Source organism: Dermacentor albipictus, chromosome 4 (genome assembly GCF_038994185.2).
Source record: "Dermacentor albipictus isolate Rhodes 1998 colony chromosome 4, USDA_Dalb.pri_finalv2, whole genome shotgun sequence".
NCBI lineage: Eukaryota > Metazoa > Arthropoda > Arachnida > Ixodida > Ixodidae > Dermacentor > Dermacentor albipictus.
The window spans coordinates 94,387,329-94,410,000 of record NC_091824.1 but is presented as its reverse complement, the minus strand read 5'-3'; the positions used below and the strand labels follow the sequence as shown (position 1 = coordinate 94,410,000).

At 44.2% G+C, this 22,672-nt stretch overlaps 1 protein-coding gene across 2 annotated transcripts; it reads left to right on the top strand.

Moving 5' to 3' along the window:
* Nucleotides 1–889: 889 nt before the first annotated feature.
* Nucleotides 890–21,977, top strand: Scp2 (Sarcoplasmic calcium-binding protein 2). Of its 2 annotated transcripts, none has more exons than XM_065454006.1 (7): nucleotides 890–1,048; nucleotides 9,282–9,647; nucleotides 12,447–12,499; nucleotides 17,252–17,389; nucleotides 20,251–20,362; nucleotides 20,730–20,827; nucleotides 21,580–21,977. In XM_065454006.1, the coding sequence occupies exons 2-7, from the start codon at nucleotides 9,551–9,553 to the stop codon at nucleotides 21,697–21,699; spliced, it is 618 nt and encodes a 205-aa protein (XP_065310078.1). In that variant the 5' UTR covers nucleotides 890–1,048; nucleotides 9,282–9,550; the 3' UTR covers nucleotides 21,700–21,977. The 2 variants fall into 2 exon arrangements, with proteins under 2 accessions (XP_065310078.1, XP_065310079.1); XM_065454007.2 differs by lacking the exon at nucleotides 890–1,048 and adding an exon at nucleotides 5,538–5,743.
* Nucleotides 21,978–22,672: the final 695 nt, after the last annotated feature.

The following is a 22,672-nucleotide window of genomic DNA, read 5'->3' as shown; positions in this document are numbered from 1 at the left end:
GATAACTATCTGTTCCTGGCAGCGTCTCACGGTGTGGCCGCAACGTAGACTTGTCATAGCGCTTAAACTTCGCATGGTCTTTTACAGCCCCCGTAATTATTTATGCATTCTTGTCGCGAAATCAGCCACCCTTATTTAACTGCCGCGTAAACAAAGACAATATTTTTAAATGTGATGCGAACCACCGATAGCGTGCTAAATCAAAAATCAAAATAAATAGTAGCAATAGCAAACGTGAAACAAAATGTTTTAAGTAATTAAAAAAGGTAAGGCAATGCAGCTAGAAAAAACACGAGGTTAATATTGAAGAACAAGGCAGCCGACCACAGTAAATAAAAACAGAGAAAAAACTGGCCACGGCGTAGGCACCTAAATCTGTTGTTTCCGAATTTAGCTTTTCGGGTAATTTTTAGATAGGCACTTACAACAGAAGAAAAATACTGTGCCGAACAAAGTTCCACTGCTGCTACAGCGTCGACCTACCCACGCACGGCTTTTTTTTGCTTTCTTCTCTTCTTATATTTATATTCCATTTGTTCGATCCAATTCCTGGCCAGCTCCCACGGTTGCCACCTGACATCGACAACAATGCCTGCCGGTTAATGTGTGCTGCCTATTCTCAATGCCATTAGTTAGAGAGGAGGCTGGAGACTTCGACCGGGAGAAATCGGCCCCCGGCACAGACCCCCTCATTTCCTGTCCTCTTCTTCGTTCTTCTTGTCCTGCAGCCGCGGTTTTGTCGGCTCGGAGAGAGCGGGTGCGTCTCGCTCGCTCTAAGCCGCACGCAGCTCGGCGAGTCGCCTTGAATGCGGCGTCTTCGTAAATCAAGCCGCGCGTCGGCAGCAGCCAACTGGAAATAGAGGCCACCTGCGTCGCACCTGCACGAGAGCCCGCTGCTCGACCCCGCGCGTTCCAACAAGCGGCGCAGCCCCCCCCCCCCTTTGCTCCCAGCAACTGACAAGGCGTCCCGACGGGGCGAGAAGAAAATTCGCTTTCCTCGCGACGCAGATTGTTTCGGGGCGCTCCAGTTTCACTGCGCGCCTCCCAGGTGAGTGTGCATTTCGTGCGTTTGTGAGTGCGCATTTAACCTGAGCGGGTGTGTGTAAGCCAGGCGAGCAGCGGGACACGCGCTCCGCTGAGCGCGCGACGCGCCAATTTGCATACGTGGACGAAGTCTGCCGGTCGATTTTCGCTCGTAATCGTGGTTGCCGTATCCGGTACCCGCGTCCGAAGTGTTGTTGTCCGAGGAATCGGCCGGAGGCTTCTGCTTCAAAGGACGCCGTACGATCTGTAGTCCTCTACAGCTAAAGGTTTAGTTAGCGCTGTTCAAACGTCGACGGCGAAAAATTCGAATCTATATTGTGTAGTGCAGGGGTGCCAATTGATCACCGCTCCCAGAAAACGGTAGAGAGCCAGGCGTGTACAGTTCAATTGTAGCACCTTGGCAAATTATTATTGAAGCGTTTATTATATTATTGTGTCCGCACCGAAGCTTGCTCCATGCAATTTCTTTGAAAGCTTTGAATTCGGTCCCCGTTGGAAGCAGTGACAGATGGCAAAAAAACGAGATGTCAAGTTTTCTAGTTGTGCATATATATATATATATATATATATATATATATATATATATATATTAAGTTACTAAGGGGAACGCGTTCTCACTCCACAATGCGCCGCATGTACATAAGTTCATTACGCCCAGCGGCAGGCTCTCGATGCGGTAACTTACATTGTCGCTAAGCCTAACACTGCGCTTCATAAGTCTACTAACCGATATACACTCAAATATTTTCACGACTGGGGCGACACGAATGTTACAATGCAGAGAAGCCGCTTTCAATAAAACCAAGCCTGACTTTAAAATGTAGTTTTGCAACGAATTATCCGGGAAATGCGAGAAACTCGCTGCAGAGGTGCTCCCTTGCTTTTCCGCACCAAGCACCGCCCACTCTCGCGTGGCGATGTTGTGTACCTTAGTCACGCTCCGTTTCTTTATCTTTGGGCGCGTTACGCCAGCGTCTAGTGTAATAGAGTTAATAGCGCGTTCTTCAAAGAGTGTGATGGCTGAAAGACGCAATGCCCTTGGATGTCTATAAATTTTCTCGTCAGGATGTTTAGAAACAAGAGACGAGTTCAAAAGTTTGTTTGTTTGTGTGTGTGCATGTGTGTGTATGTGCGTGCGTGCGCGCGTGTGTGTGTGTGTGCGTGTGCGTGTGCGTGCGTGCGTGCGTGTGTGTGTGCGTGTGTGTGTGTGTGTGTGTGTGTGTGTGTGTGTGTGTGTGTGTGTGTGTGTGTGTGTGTGTGTGTGTGTGTGTGTGTGTGTGTGTGTTACCAGCGTTTCTAATTGACCGACTTCATTCGCTACTATGTCCGATGTTGCTATTAGCCTGCACTTGTTCTTCGGAGTTACGTTAGCGTATTAACCTCTTCGCGTATTCGAGCCCTGACTCCAGAAGAACTGCGCATGATCACATGAAAGTTTTGAAATGTAGTTTCAAAACCTAAAACCTAAGGAAACATTCAATGACTTTCCACGTATTCTTTCCCCGGAAATATTGCGCTTTGCCACAGTGGGGCAAAACTATGTAGAACGCCAGTACCACTGCGTGTTCTTTCTTCTTTTTTTACAGGTACCTCACAACTGCAACTATTCGTAGCATTAATACTTTGTCTACATTCCAAAACGATTGCCTGGCTTCATTTAATGTAACTAAATTTAGTAACAAATCAGACATAGTCACAAGTTTGCTTGTATCCACCCACACTAATTATGCATTGCTCACCAACGGACGTTGTTAAACGTTGTGCGGAGCAATGACTTCAAAACATTTGGCTGTTTGCAGATGAGGATGAACGTATAATCCATGTGCACTAATACGGTAGCTGAACGCCACTGACACGGTTTATTCTATATCAAGTAGACGAAGCATAAGTGTTGTCGATCGTATAGGAAATATAACAGCAAGAGTCCATGGAGGCAGGCAGCATTCGTTTCCTGCGTTTGGTTATTGCTTTGAAGCTCCGATGCCTCATGCCTGAGGCCATTGTGATTTCGCTTTTGCAAGTATGCCATCGATAAAACGATGTGAACTGACCCTCTGCTATATAAAGCACAATAGGGGGAACACAACAAGACTTCATCACGCGCAGGGACACGCAGTGTTGCACGGAGTGCATAGGTATTGCACAGCGAAGTGCTTCAGCGGTGTTTGCTAGCGCCGTATGTCCGCGATGTGATTGATTTACACGCCTCGGAGATCCGGGTGACCTTTCGTGACTTTTAGCACTTGCATCTGTTTTAGAGCCTCTGCTGACTAAGCACCATTTTATATTTTTTTTAATATTTGTTACGTGTGCGCGTAAGAAAGAATGGCATCGTGGATGGTGTCCGCTACTCCTTGCTCAGGCTAACAGCACAAAGCAATGATGGGCCGGCTCAAACAAACATACATAGAATAAAAATACGCAGTACGAGTAAAAGTAGGAACTTGCTGCCGCATACTTGACGAGCATTTCAAACTGACACATCTGCATTAAAACTACTTTATTGAAGACCCTAACAATGCAAGCTTTCTGTTAACTATTGCAGACCATGTGAAAAGGGATGGCAGCTCTAGAAGATGTAAAGGGACAATATTGCTCGAATAGCTCTAGTTGTATGAAGTAAACGCAAGCGTCAAATGGTAGCAATAAACGTCAAATGGTCGCAACGCTGTGTGCGTACATGTTTAACAAATAATTGTCCAACGGGATATTGGCCTCTAAACGAGAAGCACAGACGAAAGTGACCGCAGTCTCTCTCTCTCTCTCTCTCTCTCTCTATGTGCGTGCGCGCGCGCGCGCGTGTTCATGTGTGTATGTGTGTGTTGCTATTACAACCTCTTATGGAGAGGTTGACATGCCGCATACCTCGGCTACCAAACGTTAATATTTATCCGTCTTTTATTTGTTACATTTGTGCCTCTGCATAGATTACAATAGTGAGCTCGCATGGTTTATGCGGTTTGTGTAGGATCAAATATTTAAGCAAGATCTCGAATAACTGCACTGTGACTAGGCAGATTGAGTGACCCGTACTGGCAATTTATGCTGCAGATGAATTCTTCACCTACGTCTCCCGTTTAGCATGCGCATGTTTCGTAGGCACAGTCCTTTATGTAAAGGACACAAGCAGTACGCAACTCTTAAGCATAACATTTGTCGAACCTCTGATACGCACAATCATGGGCACTAGAGTGAGCTGCATGTGTTCACACATTCGAGTGAGGCAAGAGCTCATAACAGCTTCTGGTGTAAACGTTTTGATGCTACCGCAGTAGTGGATTTCGAAATACGGTGGTTACATCTGTGGTTTCGGCAAAAAATTTTCTGTTGCGTTTTTCAAGTATAATTTATGACCAAAATGTGCTATTAGCGACGTGGTCTTTGGAACATGTTTGGTGTTAGGCAACCATACGGCTATGACGTAATGTTATCGCCGACTAGCATGGCAATAAAAAAATATTTGTGCAGTGACAGGCAGTGAGCGACGTGGCAATGCACGACGACAATAGTGAACGTCTGTGTGCGTTGTTGCGGGCGGAAAAACGACTACGTGCGTCCGCTTAGACACACGCGCACAGCGCATAAGCACCTTAGTATGAGCGTTATAGTTGTGTCCTGTTTGCTCTATCTTCGTTCTTTCTTTTTCTGTTGTTGCCAGAGCATTGCCATTGGAAACACGTGAAAGGCGCCTTGAATTGGCGCACATATATAACTTATTGCCTTGAGCACTTCTCAGCGTTAGCCTCGCTGGTACACTTATCGATTATTTGAAACGCTGATGCAACATTAAGTTTGCGAGGCTAGTACAGGACTATACTATTATTTACAGTGCGTTATTCGCGTTTTTTTAGGTGTTCCAAGTAATTAAAGCAACTTCGTGCGGCACTTTTTTGGCAATCATTTCGCCGTGGTGCTGGTGCGCACATCCATTTTACGTCCTGCCATGAATATGGTCAGCCCAGAGCCACGAATGCCCTGTGGTTGTCAGGTGAAACCTTTTTCTGCCATGATTTCCGCACGGAAATTGTACAGTCCGACAGCCCTATCGGGTTACGGCCGAAATACGTACGTAAGCTTGAGGTGAATCGGTACACCCCTGCCCTTGAACGATCATGCACGCTTCACAGACAACAGCTGCTTGATTGATGGATTGATTGATTTAGTGATTGAAACATGCATTCATTTATTCGTTCGGTCGTTCGTTCGCTCGCTCGCTCGCTGGGTGTGGATTTGTTTGGCTCATTCCTGGATTCTTTGACTTGGGCTTAAATCTTAAGAACTTACAGCTTCTCCATCCTGCCCACGTCGCAATGGGAAAGGCAGCCATGCCGGCGTATACATTCTGCGCTAACGAACGCCGAGAATGCCTTATCGTAGCTCCGTGAACGGCACAAGTGCCGCGTGACGCCTCGGCCAAAAAGAGCAATCGCCGCACAAACGAAAAAAAAAAGAATAACAGAGCCCGTTTCCGCTTGCGCACTCGACGTCTGCCTTCCTCCGCCCATGCGTTCGCGGCGGACCGTTAGTCTGTGAGCGGCGCCGTCACTCAGCCTGTCACCACGCTGAGGCCCCGAGACCCTCGGCTGAGAGCGGGCCGACTGTGTAGGGTCCGTGGCCGCACCGCTAGTGCCCCAATTTTCGAAGAGCTGCAGGTGGACACTCGCTGGTCCTGCGCTCCCTCTTGCTGCCGGCCACAACTGTAAGTGCTAGTTCGGTTGTTTCACGCAGCCTCAGCTGGGTTGGGCACGCGCTATAGCGGCGTATGCAAGCAGACGTCTCCGTTGCTTCCTGTCACGATTCCACGCCTTTTCCTCTGTTTTCATCCGAGTGGCGCTTACCGATTACGCTTCTTTCTTTTTTCTGCATCCATTTATTTGCTACATACTTCAGAACGCTACATTGATTCTTTACGCTGTGCTCGCATCCTCTTCTTCTAGGCTTTTGTTTTTATTCTTATTTCCTTTCCGTGCGCCACAGAAACCAAGTTTGTTGTTTTGTTTTTCACTCTTTCGGGTTCTATTGGCCTCCGCCAGCTAGAGAAAATAATTATATACTCTCTGTCTGAACCATACTTGAACGCGACATTGAGGCAGCCGCCACCCCTGCCCTCCAGCCTCACTGGCGACCTGTGGTAAACACCGCCGACCGTAAATATGGTCATACTAGGTGGCCTAATTAATTAAGCTGGCTCATTCAACCATGCCATTGACCACGTGAACACGAACAGCACTAATTTACACTCAGTGTGGGTAAATGCCACCACATGACTGTGGTAATTCCGGTGTCGCGACCGCCACAGGGTGAAGTCATGGGATAATTCATGGAAAATAATTGCTTTTTACAGTAGGCGCAAAGGCGCGCATGACAAAGCCCACTCTTGCCATCCCAAGACTGGGCGGTCCCCCACTGAGACTTCCTTTTCGGAGAACAGAAAGCATTGTGAGCTTGGCTTACGAGTTAGAATGAATCTCAGAGTCCTTATATTCTTGCAAGTAACGGTGTGACTGCCTCGTTGTGCCATGATTATTGTTTACCACTCATGTAAACAAATATAAATCTAAATAATGCATATGGAGGCACCTATCTCATTGCAATCCTAATATTAGTACCCACAGGCTTTAAAGTCCTTCTGAATGTTTTAGCTATCCCTGACCCTCTAACAGCATTTAATTAATTTCTGTAACACCAGTTCAAAAGAAAATTCATGCACAAATCAACAACCGTTGTGCTGTATAGTTCTAAATATGAAAACAACATGGCCATTGTTAAAGCTGCCAGAGACACGTATCACTTAATCTGTTCAGAACGCACATTGAGAAGGGGAGTGACTGGTAGTAACGCCGATAAATTGTGGCACAGCGAATTACACGCAATTCTTGGGGAAAAAAAACATTTGTTATTTAGACCATAGCTCATAGGTGCTGCTCATAGCCTCCAATCACTGAGAAAGGTGACGACAGAACCGAAAATGAGGGCAATGGTATCAGGTTCGACTACGTTAGTCTAAGCTACAACTCTGGTTAGCTGTCCCGCAAATTTCTGGCTTTCTATTAGATCAGCTCAGCGCATGCGGTGTTACCACGGCTTCTCACGCACAAGTAGTGTCGAAAGCCTCGCCAATCTTCTATGGCACTTCTTTTAATACATTCACGCATTTAAGAAAAAATGCGTCGCGTCATGTAGGATTTACACATGGAAAACAGCTGTAGGAGCAAGCTGCGAATTACGACACGGTGTAATAAAACGTGTCGAGTGCAGATATAAGTACATTATGCTCTCACACATGTCTTTCCTACTTCGTAAAACTCTGTCGAGGAACTGGAACTTCAAGTTTTGAAGGGCCAGTGGCATCGTTGCACACCGTTGCTTGTGCATCACGTGCCGTCACGTGGTCCCTGAGGACATAGTCCAGGCACACATGTGGTAGTCACTGCTTATAAGAGAAGCAGGACACCTTGTTCAGCGCTAAAACACATCACAAAAGTCGAGTTCGGTCACTTGCATAAAGTGTTCGACGTATAAGCCGCTTATTGGCCTGGATGAAACCCAAGAACACTTGCTGGCATCTGCTTGCCAATGCAACGATATTCACAAGCGGGTGACAAAAGCACCCGAGAAGCCATCAGTGGCGTCATCACCTACTGCAAGGGAAAAACACTGCTCCAGTCAACTAGCACGCAAGTGATAGTGATCAGGGGATAGTGATTTAGTAACTCAGGGGACCAATTGCAATGCATGCTCATGGACCTGGAGAGGCAAAGCAGACGAGTGGGTCTACAAATTAATCTGCAGAAAACTAAAGTAATGCTTAACAGTCTCGGGAGAGAACAGCAATTTACAATAGGCAGCGAGACACTGGAAGTCGTGAGGGAATACATCTACTCAGGACAGGTATTGACGGCGGATCCGGATCATGAGACGGAAATAATCAGAAGAATAAGAATGGGCTGGGGTGCGTTTGGCAGGCATTCCCAAATCATGAACATCCCTCAAGAGAAAAGTATACAATAGCTGTGTCTTACCAGTACTCACTTACGGGGCAGAAACCTGGAGGCTTACGAAAAGGGTACTACTCAAATTAAGGACGACACAACGAGCTATGGAAAGAAGAATGATAGGTGTAACGTTAAGGGATAAGAAAAGAGCAGATTGGGTGAGGGAACAAACGCGAGTTAATGACATCTTAGTTGAAATCAAGAAAAAGAAATGGGCATGGGCAGGACATGTAATGAGGAGGGAAGATAACCGATGGTCATTAAGGGTTACGGACTGGATCCCAAGGGAAGGGAAGCGTAGCAGGGGGCGGCAGAAAGTTAGGTGGGCGGATGAGATTAAGAAGTTTGCAGGGACGGCATGGCCACAATTAGTACATGACCGGGGTTGTTGGAGAAATATGGGAGAGGCCTTTGCCCTGCAGTGGGCGTAACCAGGCTGATGATGGTGATGATGATGATGATGATGATGATAGTGATCATGCCTCCTTCTTCTGCATGCACCATGACTGGCGCAATATTATCAAATGTGGCCTGTAAAAAATAATGTCTACAAAAAGACACGTTTATACAAACCATGCAACCCCTTTTCCTAAGTAAGGCGTGGACGAACGCTTGATTTCTCAGTGAGTCTCCGTGAAGAGCTGAAAAGGCGTTCTGAATGGCGACGGTGATTTATACTTTGTTCATTTCTGCAGGCCCCACTTTATCTAGCCAAGCTTTACATCACTACCCTATACGCAGCACACACACTTTCTGCACTACAAAGTTCTGCACACTTTTTCTTAAGTTTCCGATCTCCCTTTCGTATCTCATTCACCCAAGACGCTGCCGCCAGTCAACTTCCTTATTTTCCCCCTTCTAAACAAGCTTTCCATTTCTGCTAGTCTCAGCAAACTGCCAGGAGTGTTCGGCCGACCGATAAAGGCTAACACGTAGCTGCGACGCATGACGGAACACTGAACGTGTTTATGTTCGAGATGCACAGGTTTACTAGAAGCCACCGCGTTTCGCCGTGTCAATTACCGGCATCAATCAACCGCGATTCCCATTCTCGCTTTGTGCCCAGCTGGAATCTCGCACTTGTGAGATGAGCCGCCGAAGGTCCTTTCATGTGAAAATACCTTCAATAGCCCCCTTTTGACTTTAAGCGTGCTCTTAAGCAGCGCTGCTTGACGAAACACAACAGCGAAGGAGGGGAGACAAACACCAAGCACTACACACGCACCTGACATTTCATTGCAGCGCTGCTACGTCCTGCCGCCATGACACGCCACGCGTCGTGAGTGAGGTGGCTTGCGGGCGAGCTTCGCAGCAGACGGACAGCGACGCCTGCGTTGACCGGGAATTCAGCGTCGCACGACTGGTCGTCGCAGTTTTCGCCACTCGCTAAAGTGCGGCCGACGCCCGTTCGGCCCGCCGGGTGCCCGTATGACAGCCGCAGTGCGCTGAGGATTGGAGCTGGCAGCTTCTCCTGCTGTGTGCGCCAAGCTGTGCGACGAGGAGCTTATACGATGGGTCAAGTCCTCCAAAAAGTTCACGGTTCAAAGCAGCCCAAGGTGTCATGTTTTCGACGCAAGAAGCTCCTCTGCGAGTTCAACACTTTCTACGGTAAGATCGTATGCTTTTTTTTTTTCCTTTATATATCCACTACGTTCAGCAACCCATGATTTCCTGCACCGGACTGTTTGAGTAGCCAGCGATCGGTGCTAACCACAAACTAACAAATTTGAGCGTGAATTTATCTTTGACGTGTCGATATCAGAATCACTAGACTTGTCCAAAGTTCATGAACTCTACACGCCTTAACAGTCAATACCTTCTATGAGAATATTTAGTAGTTGCAGTAGTAGTAGTAGCAGTACTAGTAGTAGTAGTAGTAAAGTTCACCCCTAGTAGACATTCTATTTGTTTCGTTTAGTGTATTATGTTCCAAGGCTATATGTGTCAGTTGTATACACCTGCTTGCTTTAAACTAAAGCCGTGCTACTCAGCTATGTGTTGTTCCTTTTTTTTTGTCGTTCCCTTCGTAAATATATATAGCGCAAAGTATAGTTTCTCATTTACTGGGTTAGTGCATTCGATAATATGTCGATACAGAAACCACAAGGCTCGTTCTGCGCACTTGAATAAGATTGATTGATTGATTGATTGATTGATTGATTGATTGATTGATTGATTGATTGATTGATTGATTGATTGATTGATTGATTGATTGATTGATTGATTGATTGAGTGAGTGAGTGAGTGAGTGAGTGAGTGAGTGAGTGAGTGAGTGAGTGAGTGAGTGAGTGAGTGAGTGAGTGAGTGAGTGAGTGAGTGAGTGAGTGAGTGAGTGAGTGAGTGAGTGAGTGAGTGAGTGAGTGAGTGAGTGAAGCAACGTTAGCGAGTAGTACCAATAAAGAGGCCTTGTATTTCTAAGCACCATTGTGTAAAGGAAGGTGTGATTCGTTGAGTGAAAAAATCGCAGGACAATAGCCCAAGTCTAGATTTTGTAGAATATGCGCGCTAGACACGCATATTTTCTTGACATGACGTTTCTTCCACTTGAAAAATCGTGCGTGTCATGCAGTTACCATTCTAATTTGAGTGCAGGTGTGCAGTGTTCATGGTAGTAACATGGATGTTGTTTTGCGCATATCTGAGGCTTTGCATTGTTATTTCGTGTAGCCAAGGTGCTTGTCCTCTCATGATTCGCTAAGGCTTTGCAGTAGCATGCGACTGTCATGTGTTAAAACTCGTATCTTTCGGCGCACGATCCGTGCATAAAATCTTGCTTCCGTCTAGACTTTCATTTTGTTTGCCTTGTGCACCCCATAACAGGAAATTATCATCTCCGTGAAACCGAGATCACTTCCCCGAAGAAAGACATACGCGACCGTTGCCAGTTCTTTTTTTCTAACAAATGGCCCTACCTTCCGGGAGTTGGAGCTCGCCTATAATTCGGTCTGATTCACTGACAAAAGAGCCACGGCGGGTCACTTGCTTTTGGGACAGGAATCGTTCCTTATTGCGCCATGTCGCTTATACACGAAGACGCAAACGGGGAAGAAAAAAAAAAGCTCCTATTGGCAACTTTCGCTCTTGTCTATATTTTGTGTTAATTTCTTACCAAGGAGGTTAAAGAAAAACTGCTGGAGTGGAAACAAGGTACCGAAGGCAAAGCCACACTGGAGGGGCAAAATAGAACTATAAATAAACAATAAAGAATGGCGAAGAAGTGCTTTTCGCACACATTTCACGAGTTAATCCTTTGTCTAATCATGCCTTATTTTACCAAACAAATACTTATCAACGTGTGTCTCTGCAATACTGGTTTTAGTGTGAAATCTGAATGTCCTGGCATATTGTATTCGGAAGAACATAAACAATATTCCGAAGAAGTTATTATTTTCATTGGGAACAACCAGTCTTTCTTTAACCTCCTTGTTTCTTACCGAGCTGCCACTGACACTGGTTCAGTGCCTATAGGTCATATGCAGCTTGCGCGCTCTCAGCTACAGCGACTTCCGGCGAGATATTCTACCAGACTACGAAAAAAAAAATCCTTGTGACAACTGTCATGCCATAACTTTGGAAAAAGGAACGCCGAAAGTGCGCAACAATCGGGTTATTGCGCATGTCCCTATTCCATCATTTGTATGCGAAGAATGTCGCATTATTCATTCCAGGACGCGCCGAGAATATACTTCGCTACGCTTGCCGATAATACAACGTGCCGTTGCGGACGTGATAAATTAGTGTGTCGAAATGTAGCCATACAAAATTCAACTTCGAACAATACAGACGTTCTCAGGGAGGTGGAGACTTGAAATCAATAACAGCAGTCGAACAAGGGACGTCTCACATCGGAGCCAGCATTTTGACAAGATAACTTGTCTTACACTAGTTCCCTTGTTGAATCGTACGCTCCAATTTGAGACATTGCTCGTTCGACCACTGTTGATAACTTGTACATTGGAAGCGTGCTACGCTGTTACGTTTCAGATTTGAGCTAGTTGTGTACGTTTGCGGCAACATTTTCTTTTTCTGGGGAATCGTGCGAAAAACGAGACTAACGAGTCCCGCCTATTGCGCTGTTTGCTAACACACACACACACACACAACGCACAGTGCGTGTGCCTTTGCCTCTCGCTTGTCCATTTTTTGCGCTGTTCCTTCCGAACATCTAAGTGTTCTGATATCTTCAAGGAATCAATGTCATGCTGATAAAAAATTGCTATCAAGAACCGTTTCGCTCGTTCGCAGAAAGAAAGCTTCAGCTAAGCACGTTAGAATTGCCTGAATTCTAATGTAATTGTAATGTCTTGGACATGTTTCTCTGCGCTTGGTTCTACCAGTTAGTTCAAAGCTGAGAGCCTGCAAGTCTTCGTTCTCGTATAATGTACGGGCAAACTGTCTTCTTTTCAGACCTCAACAAAGACGGCGTCATAACCATCGATGATTTCAACCAAGCCAGGCTGGTACGTCATAACTTATAACCTGTATGATTTCCTTTATGCAAGTGCCTATATTACTTTAAAATGAGAGAAGTTCAAACGAGCTTTGCTCTGGCCCCTCTGTCACAGTAAGAGTTGGGGTGACGTACAAGGCCTACGAAAAGTGTTAAGACGCACCACATAAACTATACGACGACCTTATCGTGTTAACAGAGCTAACAACACTTTGTTTTCCAAGAACTCAAAAACAGCTCTTGCGCCAGTGAAAACCAACCTTCCGTAACAGGCACAAGGGCTCATACTCTCAAGACGTTAGAATAACTTGCAGAGCATCTTTATTGCTCTTTGGTGTACTCTCCATCAAAGACCAAGTACTTCTGAAAATCAACTCTCTCGTTTGTTTGTTTTACTTGTTGTTCGTAAATGGACCTCTCCCGTGAGAATAATAAGATCACAGCCTAGAGCTTTTACACAAGCCGACTTGCGGTTACGACTTATGGCACCGTGTGTGAACGGTTCAGTAAAGCCGACGCGCGCGAGAGAAAACAAAATGATAACTTAGGCAACTGGCGAGCCAGTCGCGAGGGATAAAATACTCTTATAAGCCAGCGTCTCTTCATATTAGCACTTTTTGCCTGACCTGAAACATGGCCTTTGAGATCGGATCGCGCATGCCGTCTTCGCACACTGCCCGATCTCGGGGACAATGCTCGAATCAAGCATTCCTCCTACCACGGGCTCGGAAAGTTAACAGCGTAAATCCTTCCTTTCTGACAATGTCTAACAATGGGCAAGGGCCTCAGACAAAAAGCTGCACCTCAGATAGGTTGAGGAATACTTCACCTACTGATTGTGTCCTAGAGTATGAAGACGCAGCGTTCTTACTTGGTTACCCGAATGTTTTACTCCTAAAAATGTGCGCCACGATTTCACCACCCATTTGTGTAAGTCGGAAACAGCTTGCAGCGCGTTGCGCACTATTGGCTTCCCGCAACATGTCTCATGATTGGCAAGCGCGTTGGTTCTTATACCGTCTGTCACATTGTCTGAGTAAGGCTGCTATCAACTATGCATGAAGTCTTGGTGTTCATGTGGCTTTGTGAATCCTGACAGGTATGCTTTCATGAATTCAAGTGATTTTTCGAACGATATGCAACTGCCTTTTTTTTACATTCATTGCCTATGGAATTACCTTCCCGTTATATTTAGGTGGAAATGACCGCGAATTCTTTCGAACTCCACTTGAACCTAATTCCCGAAACTATGACATGGACTCTTCTTTTAGACCAAGCACCTTCTACTTCAATACCTTGTAAAACAGGTGAAACAGAGTTCAACTTTACAAAAATGACAACCTAAAGAGAAAAGAAGAACGGGCGCACAAGATATTCGCCCGCACATAAGCGCGAGGCACCGATCGTGTAGCAGCAGCTGTAGAAATGTATCCCTCCGGCGGAGTAATTTATATGGTCCTTCAACGTTACAGGGCATATGAAGAGAGTGTAGGTTTAAGTAGGTCAAAATGCACTGCAACGTTTCATAGGTTGACGTTTCAAAATCATTTGCTTCGACCTAAATACGTGACTTTTATATGTTGCGCTGTGTAGGTGTCCGGTAAGTTTTCGTACTTATCTGCGCCCGTCAAGCACATGTTCCGTCATTTCCTGAACGTGTAAAATTAAGTATGTCAGCATGGTTTCCTGTACGAAAAGTCCACTCAACTGTGCGTGAACTGTTCAAAAAATGGATCACGAAGCATTTGGTATTGCAGCACAGTAACTCGGGGTTCATTAGGTTGAAATTGATGCATCCAATCAGCGTCATACGTTCGTGCTCACAAACTTGGCAAGCCTGATCTAACATGTTCTTGACTAGAAGTAACGCTACATGGCAGTTGCTGCTGATTCTGTTTTTGTAGCTGCGATACTCTTAAAAGATTTGCATAAAAAACGTTTTACAAGCAGAATCATCTGAGACGGCCGCTATATCGATTTGTACGTATATTACTCATGGAAAGGGCCTCGAAAAACACCTCCTAGCAGGGAGTGTCCACCTATACGACGTTCGCATGTGGTTGCTTGCAAGTGAAACTTCAATCTACAACCGAGAAATGCATAACACCATAAAACGATAAATTGTCATTTACGTTAACTAAATATTGAAACGATGCCTTCTTAGCATCGACTGACTACGTATATAGGGTGTCCCACGTGACTTGAAGCAAGATTTAAACATACGCAAATGCCATGTAGCTGAACAGAACCAAGGTAACATTTGCCATCGCTTGGAGATACACAAAATACCTTTTTTTTTTTTACAGCGATGCTGTATATGCCTAGGGTATTTGTCCGTTTGTGGGCAAGAACTATCGTTATCTAGGCTAAGGTGATAGTGCAAAAATGGTCCAAACACAATGTCACATACCCCTGTGCGCTCGGCGACCTGTAACACGACCTTGAACTACCCTTGTCACACATGGGACCCAAAGCGGTCCTAGGTACAAGGGTACGAACAGATCTTTTGGGGAATGTGTTTAATACAACCGTTTTACAAAAAGTGCTGTTAAAGAATTATGAGCCCTTCCACTATGTGAAAATGGAAGACCAACGAAGCTGTATTGCTCAATAGTATTATATATATATATATATATATATATATATAGGGAGCTTACGCTGTACTGGCTGAATATAGGCATAGACACACAACTTCGTTCTTTGTTTCGTCTTCTTTTTTTAATTCTTATTTTCTTTTCTATTTTTTCTTCTCTTTATTTTTCGATTTTTATTCCTTACTACTCTTTTGTTTTTGTTTTATTTTTTTACTTTATACGCATACACTGACGTTTCGACGCATGGTTCCCACGTGCGACAAGGATAGTTCAAGGGCGCGTTACAGGTCCCCGAGCCCGCAGGGGTATGTGCGATTGAGTTTGGACCCTTTCTGTACTACCGCAAGGACCGGCCCATGTGATGATTTGTTTTTGTCAACATCTCGGGGTCACATTTTTTTTCCACATCCTAGCCATAGACAGCTTCGCTGTAAAAAAATTCTCGGCACCAACCGCGCGAACGCGCTCGTGCCACTGCTAGTGCGTTTGTCGCCGTCGTCTTATTCCACAGCTGGCTCCCTTGACGCTCATCATTCTAGCATAAATTTTCACTTCTCTTCCGTACTCGTAATGTTGAGGCCGCGTTTATGTGGGGGCATGAGTCACTGTCTTTACGTGACCAATACATTTAATAACATAGGTGATACGCGAATGTGTGTGCGTACCCATATTGTCACGATGATCACAGATTAGGATAATAAATATGTCTGTACCTTTGTTCAAAATTATGTGTCACCTCTGTGTCGTGCGCTAAACAGCTTCGCTGGTCCCCTCACAGATTTTAATGGCTCTTGATTGTTGTGCTTGTTTATTTTTGCATTCCGCCTTACTATATAATCTGACTTCATTAGTTAACCGACTTCTCAAATATTATAGTTAGATGAAAAGCGCCAATCATAAAATTGTGGAGCAGCATGAAACACTCCCGATACAGCTTTATGTACCTCAGTACGTGTGTTTCCGAGCATGAAGAAGCCCGTGAATACACTCAGAGTGCCTCGAGCAGCCAGTCACGCAGCAACTTTTTGTGTATTTGCGGGCTTCGTTCACGCTTGGAAAAACACTTTTATGTAGCACGTATGGAGCAATAGAAAGCTGTGTCGCAATTTTTTCATGTTGTTCTACATTTTTCTCATTCGCACTTTTCAGCTAACCACATACTTGACAACTTCATTAATTAATTAATACTAATTATGTAATTAGGCCGAGTGCAAAAAATCATCTGACTATCTCCAAGCGCGAGCAAACAATGTTACCTTGGTTCTGTCCAACTGCGTTGCATTTGTATGTATTCAGAGTTTGGATCGATTTACATGGGACACCCGGTACATTAAGATAACCCAAACGGAATACGGAACAAACTTAGACTACAAACGGAATACAAACTTAGACTTCGCGGCATACATAAAAACGTCTAAAAGGCTCTATAACAATGATTTATCGCATAAAAATAAGATAAATCATTAGTTTGCCACTTCGCAAATACCATTAGTATTCTCGACACGGGCAGCACGTCCCAGCAACACTTGGATCCCCCAATTAAGCGAAATAGAAATTAGATATTTTTGGAACCACTTATGAATAAACCAGAACGCCACGTGTAGCCCCCGGCTTTGCGAATAACATTAAGTGCTTGTCAATTAACTGACCAGACGCTTCTGAGGCAATATCAATGGAGGGCCTTGAAAATGTAAATTGAGCGTAGAACGTGTTTGAGTAGCGTGAACGCGTTTGTAAATAGCGTGACGCGTTTGAGAGTTCGAGACCCTGGCTCGTTCTTTGAGAAAAACATCATGCCGATAATTTTAACTGCACATATAAATTACATTACGTAAAGTGCGGTCAGCCTGTGCTTCAATATAGAGAAGCCATTGCCCTACAGAAGACTTGTACTCTAACTCAGTTAATCTTAGTACGCAGAATGGACCTAACCTTAGATATTGCCGACTTCCACTTAGGTCATCAGCTCTGTGTATTCATGTATTTGCGCTCTATAGGTTCTAGAGTTTCAAGTGATTAAAAAGTTTCAAATGACGTTAATAGACAAAATGCCATTAATACTTTCTTCTTAAGGCAAGACGCATTATCCAAGAAAGTCGTGCTGCATGGATCAAATGATGTGCAACTCTTTTCTAACTGGCGTGTATATATTTTTTTTTTATTCCAAGCATATCTGCAGGCTGAATGGCTGGAAGGAGGGATGTCCAAAGTTCGACAAGACAAAGGAGCTCTTCGACGAGATATGGACGCTGCTTAGACAAGATGCCGACTGCGACTCAGACGAAAGGATCACCTCTGAAGAATGGGTAGGCTAGGCTAACCGAACATAACCTGTCCTTAGCAATAGAACGAATCATCGGAATTCAGGAAATCGTTGAACCGACATATACGTACACGCACATACGTACGAAGAAATCTACGTTGAAAACGCTGAAAAACATTGTCATCGCCCTGACGAAGACAAGTCACCTTGTCGAAACGTTACTATCAATGACATTCCTTGTTCTACTACTACTCGTCATATACAGTGTTCAGAAAGTATTTTTTCATTTACATATATATATATATATATATATATATATATATATATATATATATATATATATATATATATATATATATATATATATATATATATAGAGAGAGAGAGAGAGAGAGAGAGAGAGAGAGAGAGAGTGCGTATGGCTTTATTTATTTATTTATTTATTTATTTATTTATTTATTTATTTATCAGAACACGTGGAGTACCGTGACTTTAAGGGTGTGTTCACACTGGCATGAAAACACGTGCGATCTTTAGGGTTGCTATTCCCTTTTATTAGCAGTGAAATATGACAATGCGGTCACAGGGCATGCCAGCTATCCCAAAATCTTAGCTAAGAAAAAGAAGGAACAAAGAAGTTAACGAAAAGATCAAGACAGTAGAGAGTCTATACGAAATAAGAAAACATTAAACAAAGCAATTTGGTAGATCGCGGGGAACCTAGAGACAAGAAATATATGTAAAATTACAATAACAAAACAAGCACGAAGAAGTAAGTCATGGGAACAAGAAAATTAGAAATGCACGCAAACCGCTTTTCACAGAAAACTGACGAAACTGTCCGCGAGAAAATCACGCAGACCGTTAGGAGCTGACTTCTGTTTCTTGCGGCACAACCAGAGTTCAAGAACTTTTTTTCATGGAAAGGGCGCCTACCTAAAATGCCCTGACAGCTTCGAACGGTCTCTCGCTTGTTGCCATGTTGACGAATGTTAATAATTGTACTAGTATAATTCCATGTGTACTGTTATGGCCGAATAACGTAGGTCACATATCTCGTACATGAAATTCAGGAATAGTGATATTCTATGCTTCATGTCAAACAACAGCGGTTCCTGTAATTTTTATCTTTTATTTTTCAAAGTTTACATGCTGAGTTCAGGTATACGAGTAAACTGCAATGTGATATGTTAGCTTTGTTTGTTTAAAACTTTCTATAACCTGCAACTCGCACAACTGTACATGTATACCTGTTAAAAACGCTGAGGGACAGAGCCATAAACTTGTCCTCTACAAATTAAATTTTTTTTTGTATTTCACAATACGCGGCATGTTAGAGGGACGGCGAAGCACAAACGACAAGCTTGCAGCGGACACGTATGGTCGTCCTGGTTGTAGAGTACTGAATCAGTCAGACTCACATCGGCTACCAACAATTTCGCCCGACTCCGTGTGATTCATGTACGCCGACTTAAAGAAACAATATTGAAAGCAGTCTTCTCCCAAAAAAATGACACAGGAGGTTGTTTTATGCAAAGTATCAGTATCACCCTCCTGATCAATCTATGTCGTGAAATCGTTAGGGCCCAGTAAGGTTATGCGCATCTCACAAGGCTAATCTCAGTTTGAAGCACCCGCTGTGCTTCCTGGCAATGAGCTTTATTTGGAGTAGCCTCTCACTTAATGCAGTAAACAGCTTCGAAGCACTCACACCGCAGAACGTGTTACATATTTTAGGAAACTTCCAGAAAAGCCCAAGTAAATGCGTGCTGACTCTTATTTTACTGAAAATTGTACGCTTAAGTCACGGCTGGACTAGATATAAGAATACGGTCTACGCAGCGATTTCAGACACGTGCGCAAAGGCAAGTTCTCCAACGTGTAACATACGATGCCTTAAATCAGCGTACAGTTAAGATAACCGAAAAAATATAACTTCTTCGATAACGAAATATGAAAAAGCCTTAGTTGCGCATAACAAACTTGCGAATGTAAATTGACTAAGCGAACGAGGTCACATTGTCTCTTCGAAAATATAATAAAGTTTCCCGCAATTTCTGACGTTATACTAGTTATGGCTCCAGTAATGCGTTTAATGCCCTACACTCGTTCACTTTTTCGTTTTCATTTCTTAATATCAATCTCACGTTAGGACTTTCAGACTGACTCCAATCAAATAAGCGAATTTTGTTAGCCCGACATTTCGCAGCCCATTCGGCTCCTTCTTCAGGGGTTATTCTTCGGGGTTGGCGGTGTGCAGCTTTAAATGAGTCTTTTGTAAAAAAAGGAGGGGAGAGTACTGAAGGTGGGGAGACACTTCTCAGACGGTAAGTGGGGGAGGAGGGGAGTGAAAGGGTGAGACGGCAGCAGTGGTGCTGGTCGGCTGGGATGACCGGTGCGGGGAGTCAGTCTGAAAGTCCTAATCAATTTCCCAACGAGACAGGTAATTCTGTCGAAATCTTTAGTTCTACTCTCACGTTTCATGCCATTTCAATAGCCGATTTCCATTCTTGTTGTCAGTTGTTATAAAACGCATTTTGCTATTTCTCTCTTCATCAAGAGGCGAATTTTCATCGCATTCTTCGTTCGCATTTCTTTTCTACATATAACTTTATTTAATTAGAAGGATTATAGGTATTGTAAGTGGACACCCTTTGCACTATGTCTAAGATACTTACATCACTTTAAGACGCTACTCCTACTTCGCGGTAAACGTCACGGTTAAAGTTTACCCTGATAAGTGCTACAGTACAAGAATGAAACATTTGGCACCTCAAAACACTTTTTTTAATAGCTGCAATAACTGCAGCCGTGACTCTTTCATCACGAGCTAATGGCAAGTTCTCGAGCATATTAAAGCAGCACTCGTCTTCATGGCTAGGATCTGCCTGTATCCCCTTCCAGATACAACTTTGGGAACGACGCACAAAGCTAGAAAGCCAGGACCAGGAGGAAGGTGCACCAAAATGGCTAGTCGCTTACCTGTGGTTCCGTTTCAACATGTACGACAGGACAGGTGAGCGTCCCTCTGTGTTCAAGTGTCCATTAATGTTTGTATTGTAGTCTTCTGGTTTATACATTAAGGCTTTGAAAAGAGTGCTGCGAACGAGCTGGGGACCTTACTCTGAGCCCCTTGCCTTGTCATCTACCACTACCTAAAAAAAATTCGAACGAGAGTTCCATGAACTGGAGTCTGACCTGAGGTTGCTTTAGCGTGCAGCCGAAGAATCGAAGAATACGTGCTGAGCTCGTTTACATCATGTGCCAGACCAAGGCTACAGTCGTGTGTGTGTTAACTTGTTTTTTTTTTGTGTGTGTGTGTTTGCTAGAGAAGGAGATATATTCACTAACATCCTAATTTATTTCATTATGTTCTCTTGCAGGGGATGGCGTAATAGACTGCGACGAATTTAGCTATGTACTGGAGGACTTTGGTATACCTCAGAGGCAGTCCAGACAGTGTTATCTAATTATGACTGAGGTTCGTTCTTTCTCTTTAAACATACGCTTCTTCGTGCTTCGCTAATAAAACCGTATCACATTTATTGTAACGTAACTACTGGGAGGAATCGCTACAGCCGACGAGTTCTCAGAATATTTTTCTTCCAGATTCATATTCCTTGAACATTATATGAATTATATAGCTATTTCCTGTATGCAATATCGCTTGTGAGCAGAAGAGATACGCGCACACGTGATACATGTTAATGATTCAACTCTGAACATGTCTGCACCATATACGAGTACTGGCATGTTATTGTGCTTGCATAACGAAACATGTTTTGGTAGCTTAATGTTTTCAGCAGGTACGTGCCACACGCTATAGTTACATTTACCGAATGGTTATCTTTGACTATAATCTCACATGCCGGTCTTGTGCTGCTTGGTCTTGTTATGTAATGATAAAAAAACGATAGACTATGTTGGTTTAATTTTCTTGGTCATCAGTCATTGACCACTTGCTATGACTAACGAATTCTGCAGAAATCGCATGGTAGATAACCTTTTATGAAAGGAAAGAAATTGTCATCCACCTGCACCGCAGCACGAATCTGCATAAGAAACTCACATGGGTTTCCGTATGAATTTCCATCTGGGTTTCTTCTTTAACTTCGTGCTGTAGTGCAGATGGATTCCAATATTACCGCTGTCATTTCGCATCACTTGCAGCGCGAACAGAACCCCCCCTCTCCCTCCCCTTCTCACGTTTCTGCATCATTTCCCGTTCTTTAGAACGACACAAGGAAGTTGGACTACAACTACTTCTGCGAGCTTGCTGAAGAGTACCTGACTTCGGAAGATGAGTGCGCGCTCGGTAACTTCATCACAGGAAGGCTCGATTTTCGCCATTGACTCTAGTTACAGCTCAGTGTCCACTCGCACGCCGATGTGGTGCCTTCGAATGCCGCCGAGGTTGCGTCGTTGAACATAACCCTGGACAGCGACGGACAGTATTATTCTTCTAGCTCGCCGTGCGCAAACTTCGTGCACATTCAGGTGGACCAATGTATTTATCACTTCGTCTACCACCGGACGTGTTGTAGTCTACCACCTTACGCCACAGAAAACCGACGTTTCCGTGTTTTATAAGAAAATAAATGTTTTAAAGGCCCTATATATGGCTGAATTGACGTTGCTTGTGCCTTACCCCTTTATTATAAACAATAAGTTGCATTAGGGACTTTGCGAAAAACAGAAGGGACAACACATTTAAATGCTGAAACATGTAATATATTCTTATGCAGTATGTGCTAGAAGGGAGGCTAAATGTCAGTGCCAAACATTGACTGGTGTTGTTGAATTGAGTGGGTGTATTGAGCACTCGTATCCGGTTGTAAAAAGTTGTAAAAGTAGCATAAGCAGCATGCCTTAAACTTACAAGGAGCCCCTTGGCATCCTGAAAAGCTGACAACTACACCACGCACCAATGTGTAAAAGTATACGCTCCGTAGCAGGTGTCAGAAAGGTAAAAATGTAAGTTGCCCTATTGTTTTTAGTCCTTGCAAACATAACTAGGTTGTGCATTTGAAAGGCGTCGTCACGTTCGTTCCGGAGATGGAATACGACTACACCTTGTCGCCTGGTGTGCCAGCCTCCTCGCATACGCGTATGCACTCGCGGAGTGTTCGAAATCTGTTCGCGTTTCCACCACACCCTCCGTACACAAATCTTCGGCACCTGCCGAACAAACTGTCGTAGAAGTAGAGCGCATAATGTTCGTAGCAGTTTCCCGAACTTGGGGGGAGAGAGCAGAGCCTTCGCCTCCTTTGGGCGCCGGTGACTGCAACAGAAGGACCAGGGTAAGGGAGCGTGTGATTCTCGCATA

What these genes read in the sequence shown, in the direction of transcription:
- Scp2 (XM_065454006.1), top strand. Translation starts at nt 9,551, where the DNA reads ATGGGTCAAGTCCTCCAAAAAGTTCACGGTTCAAAGCAGCCCAAGGTG. An exon ending in ATTTCAACCAAGCCAGGCTG is followed by an intron (nt 12,500 to 17,251) that starts GTACGTCATAAC and finishes TTTTATTCCAAG; the next exon opens with CATATCTGCAGGCTGAATGG. An exon ending in GGATCACCTCTGAAGAATGG is followed by an intron (nt 17,390 to 20,250) that starts GTAGGCTAGGCT and finishes ATCCCCTTCCAG; the next exon opens with ATACAACTTTGGGAACGACG.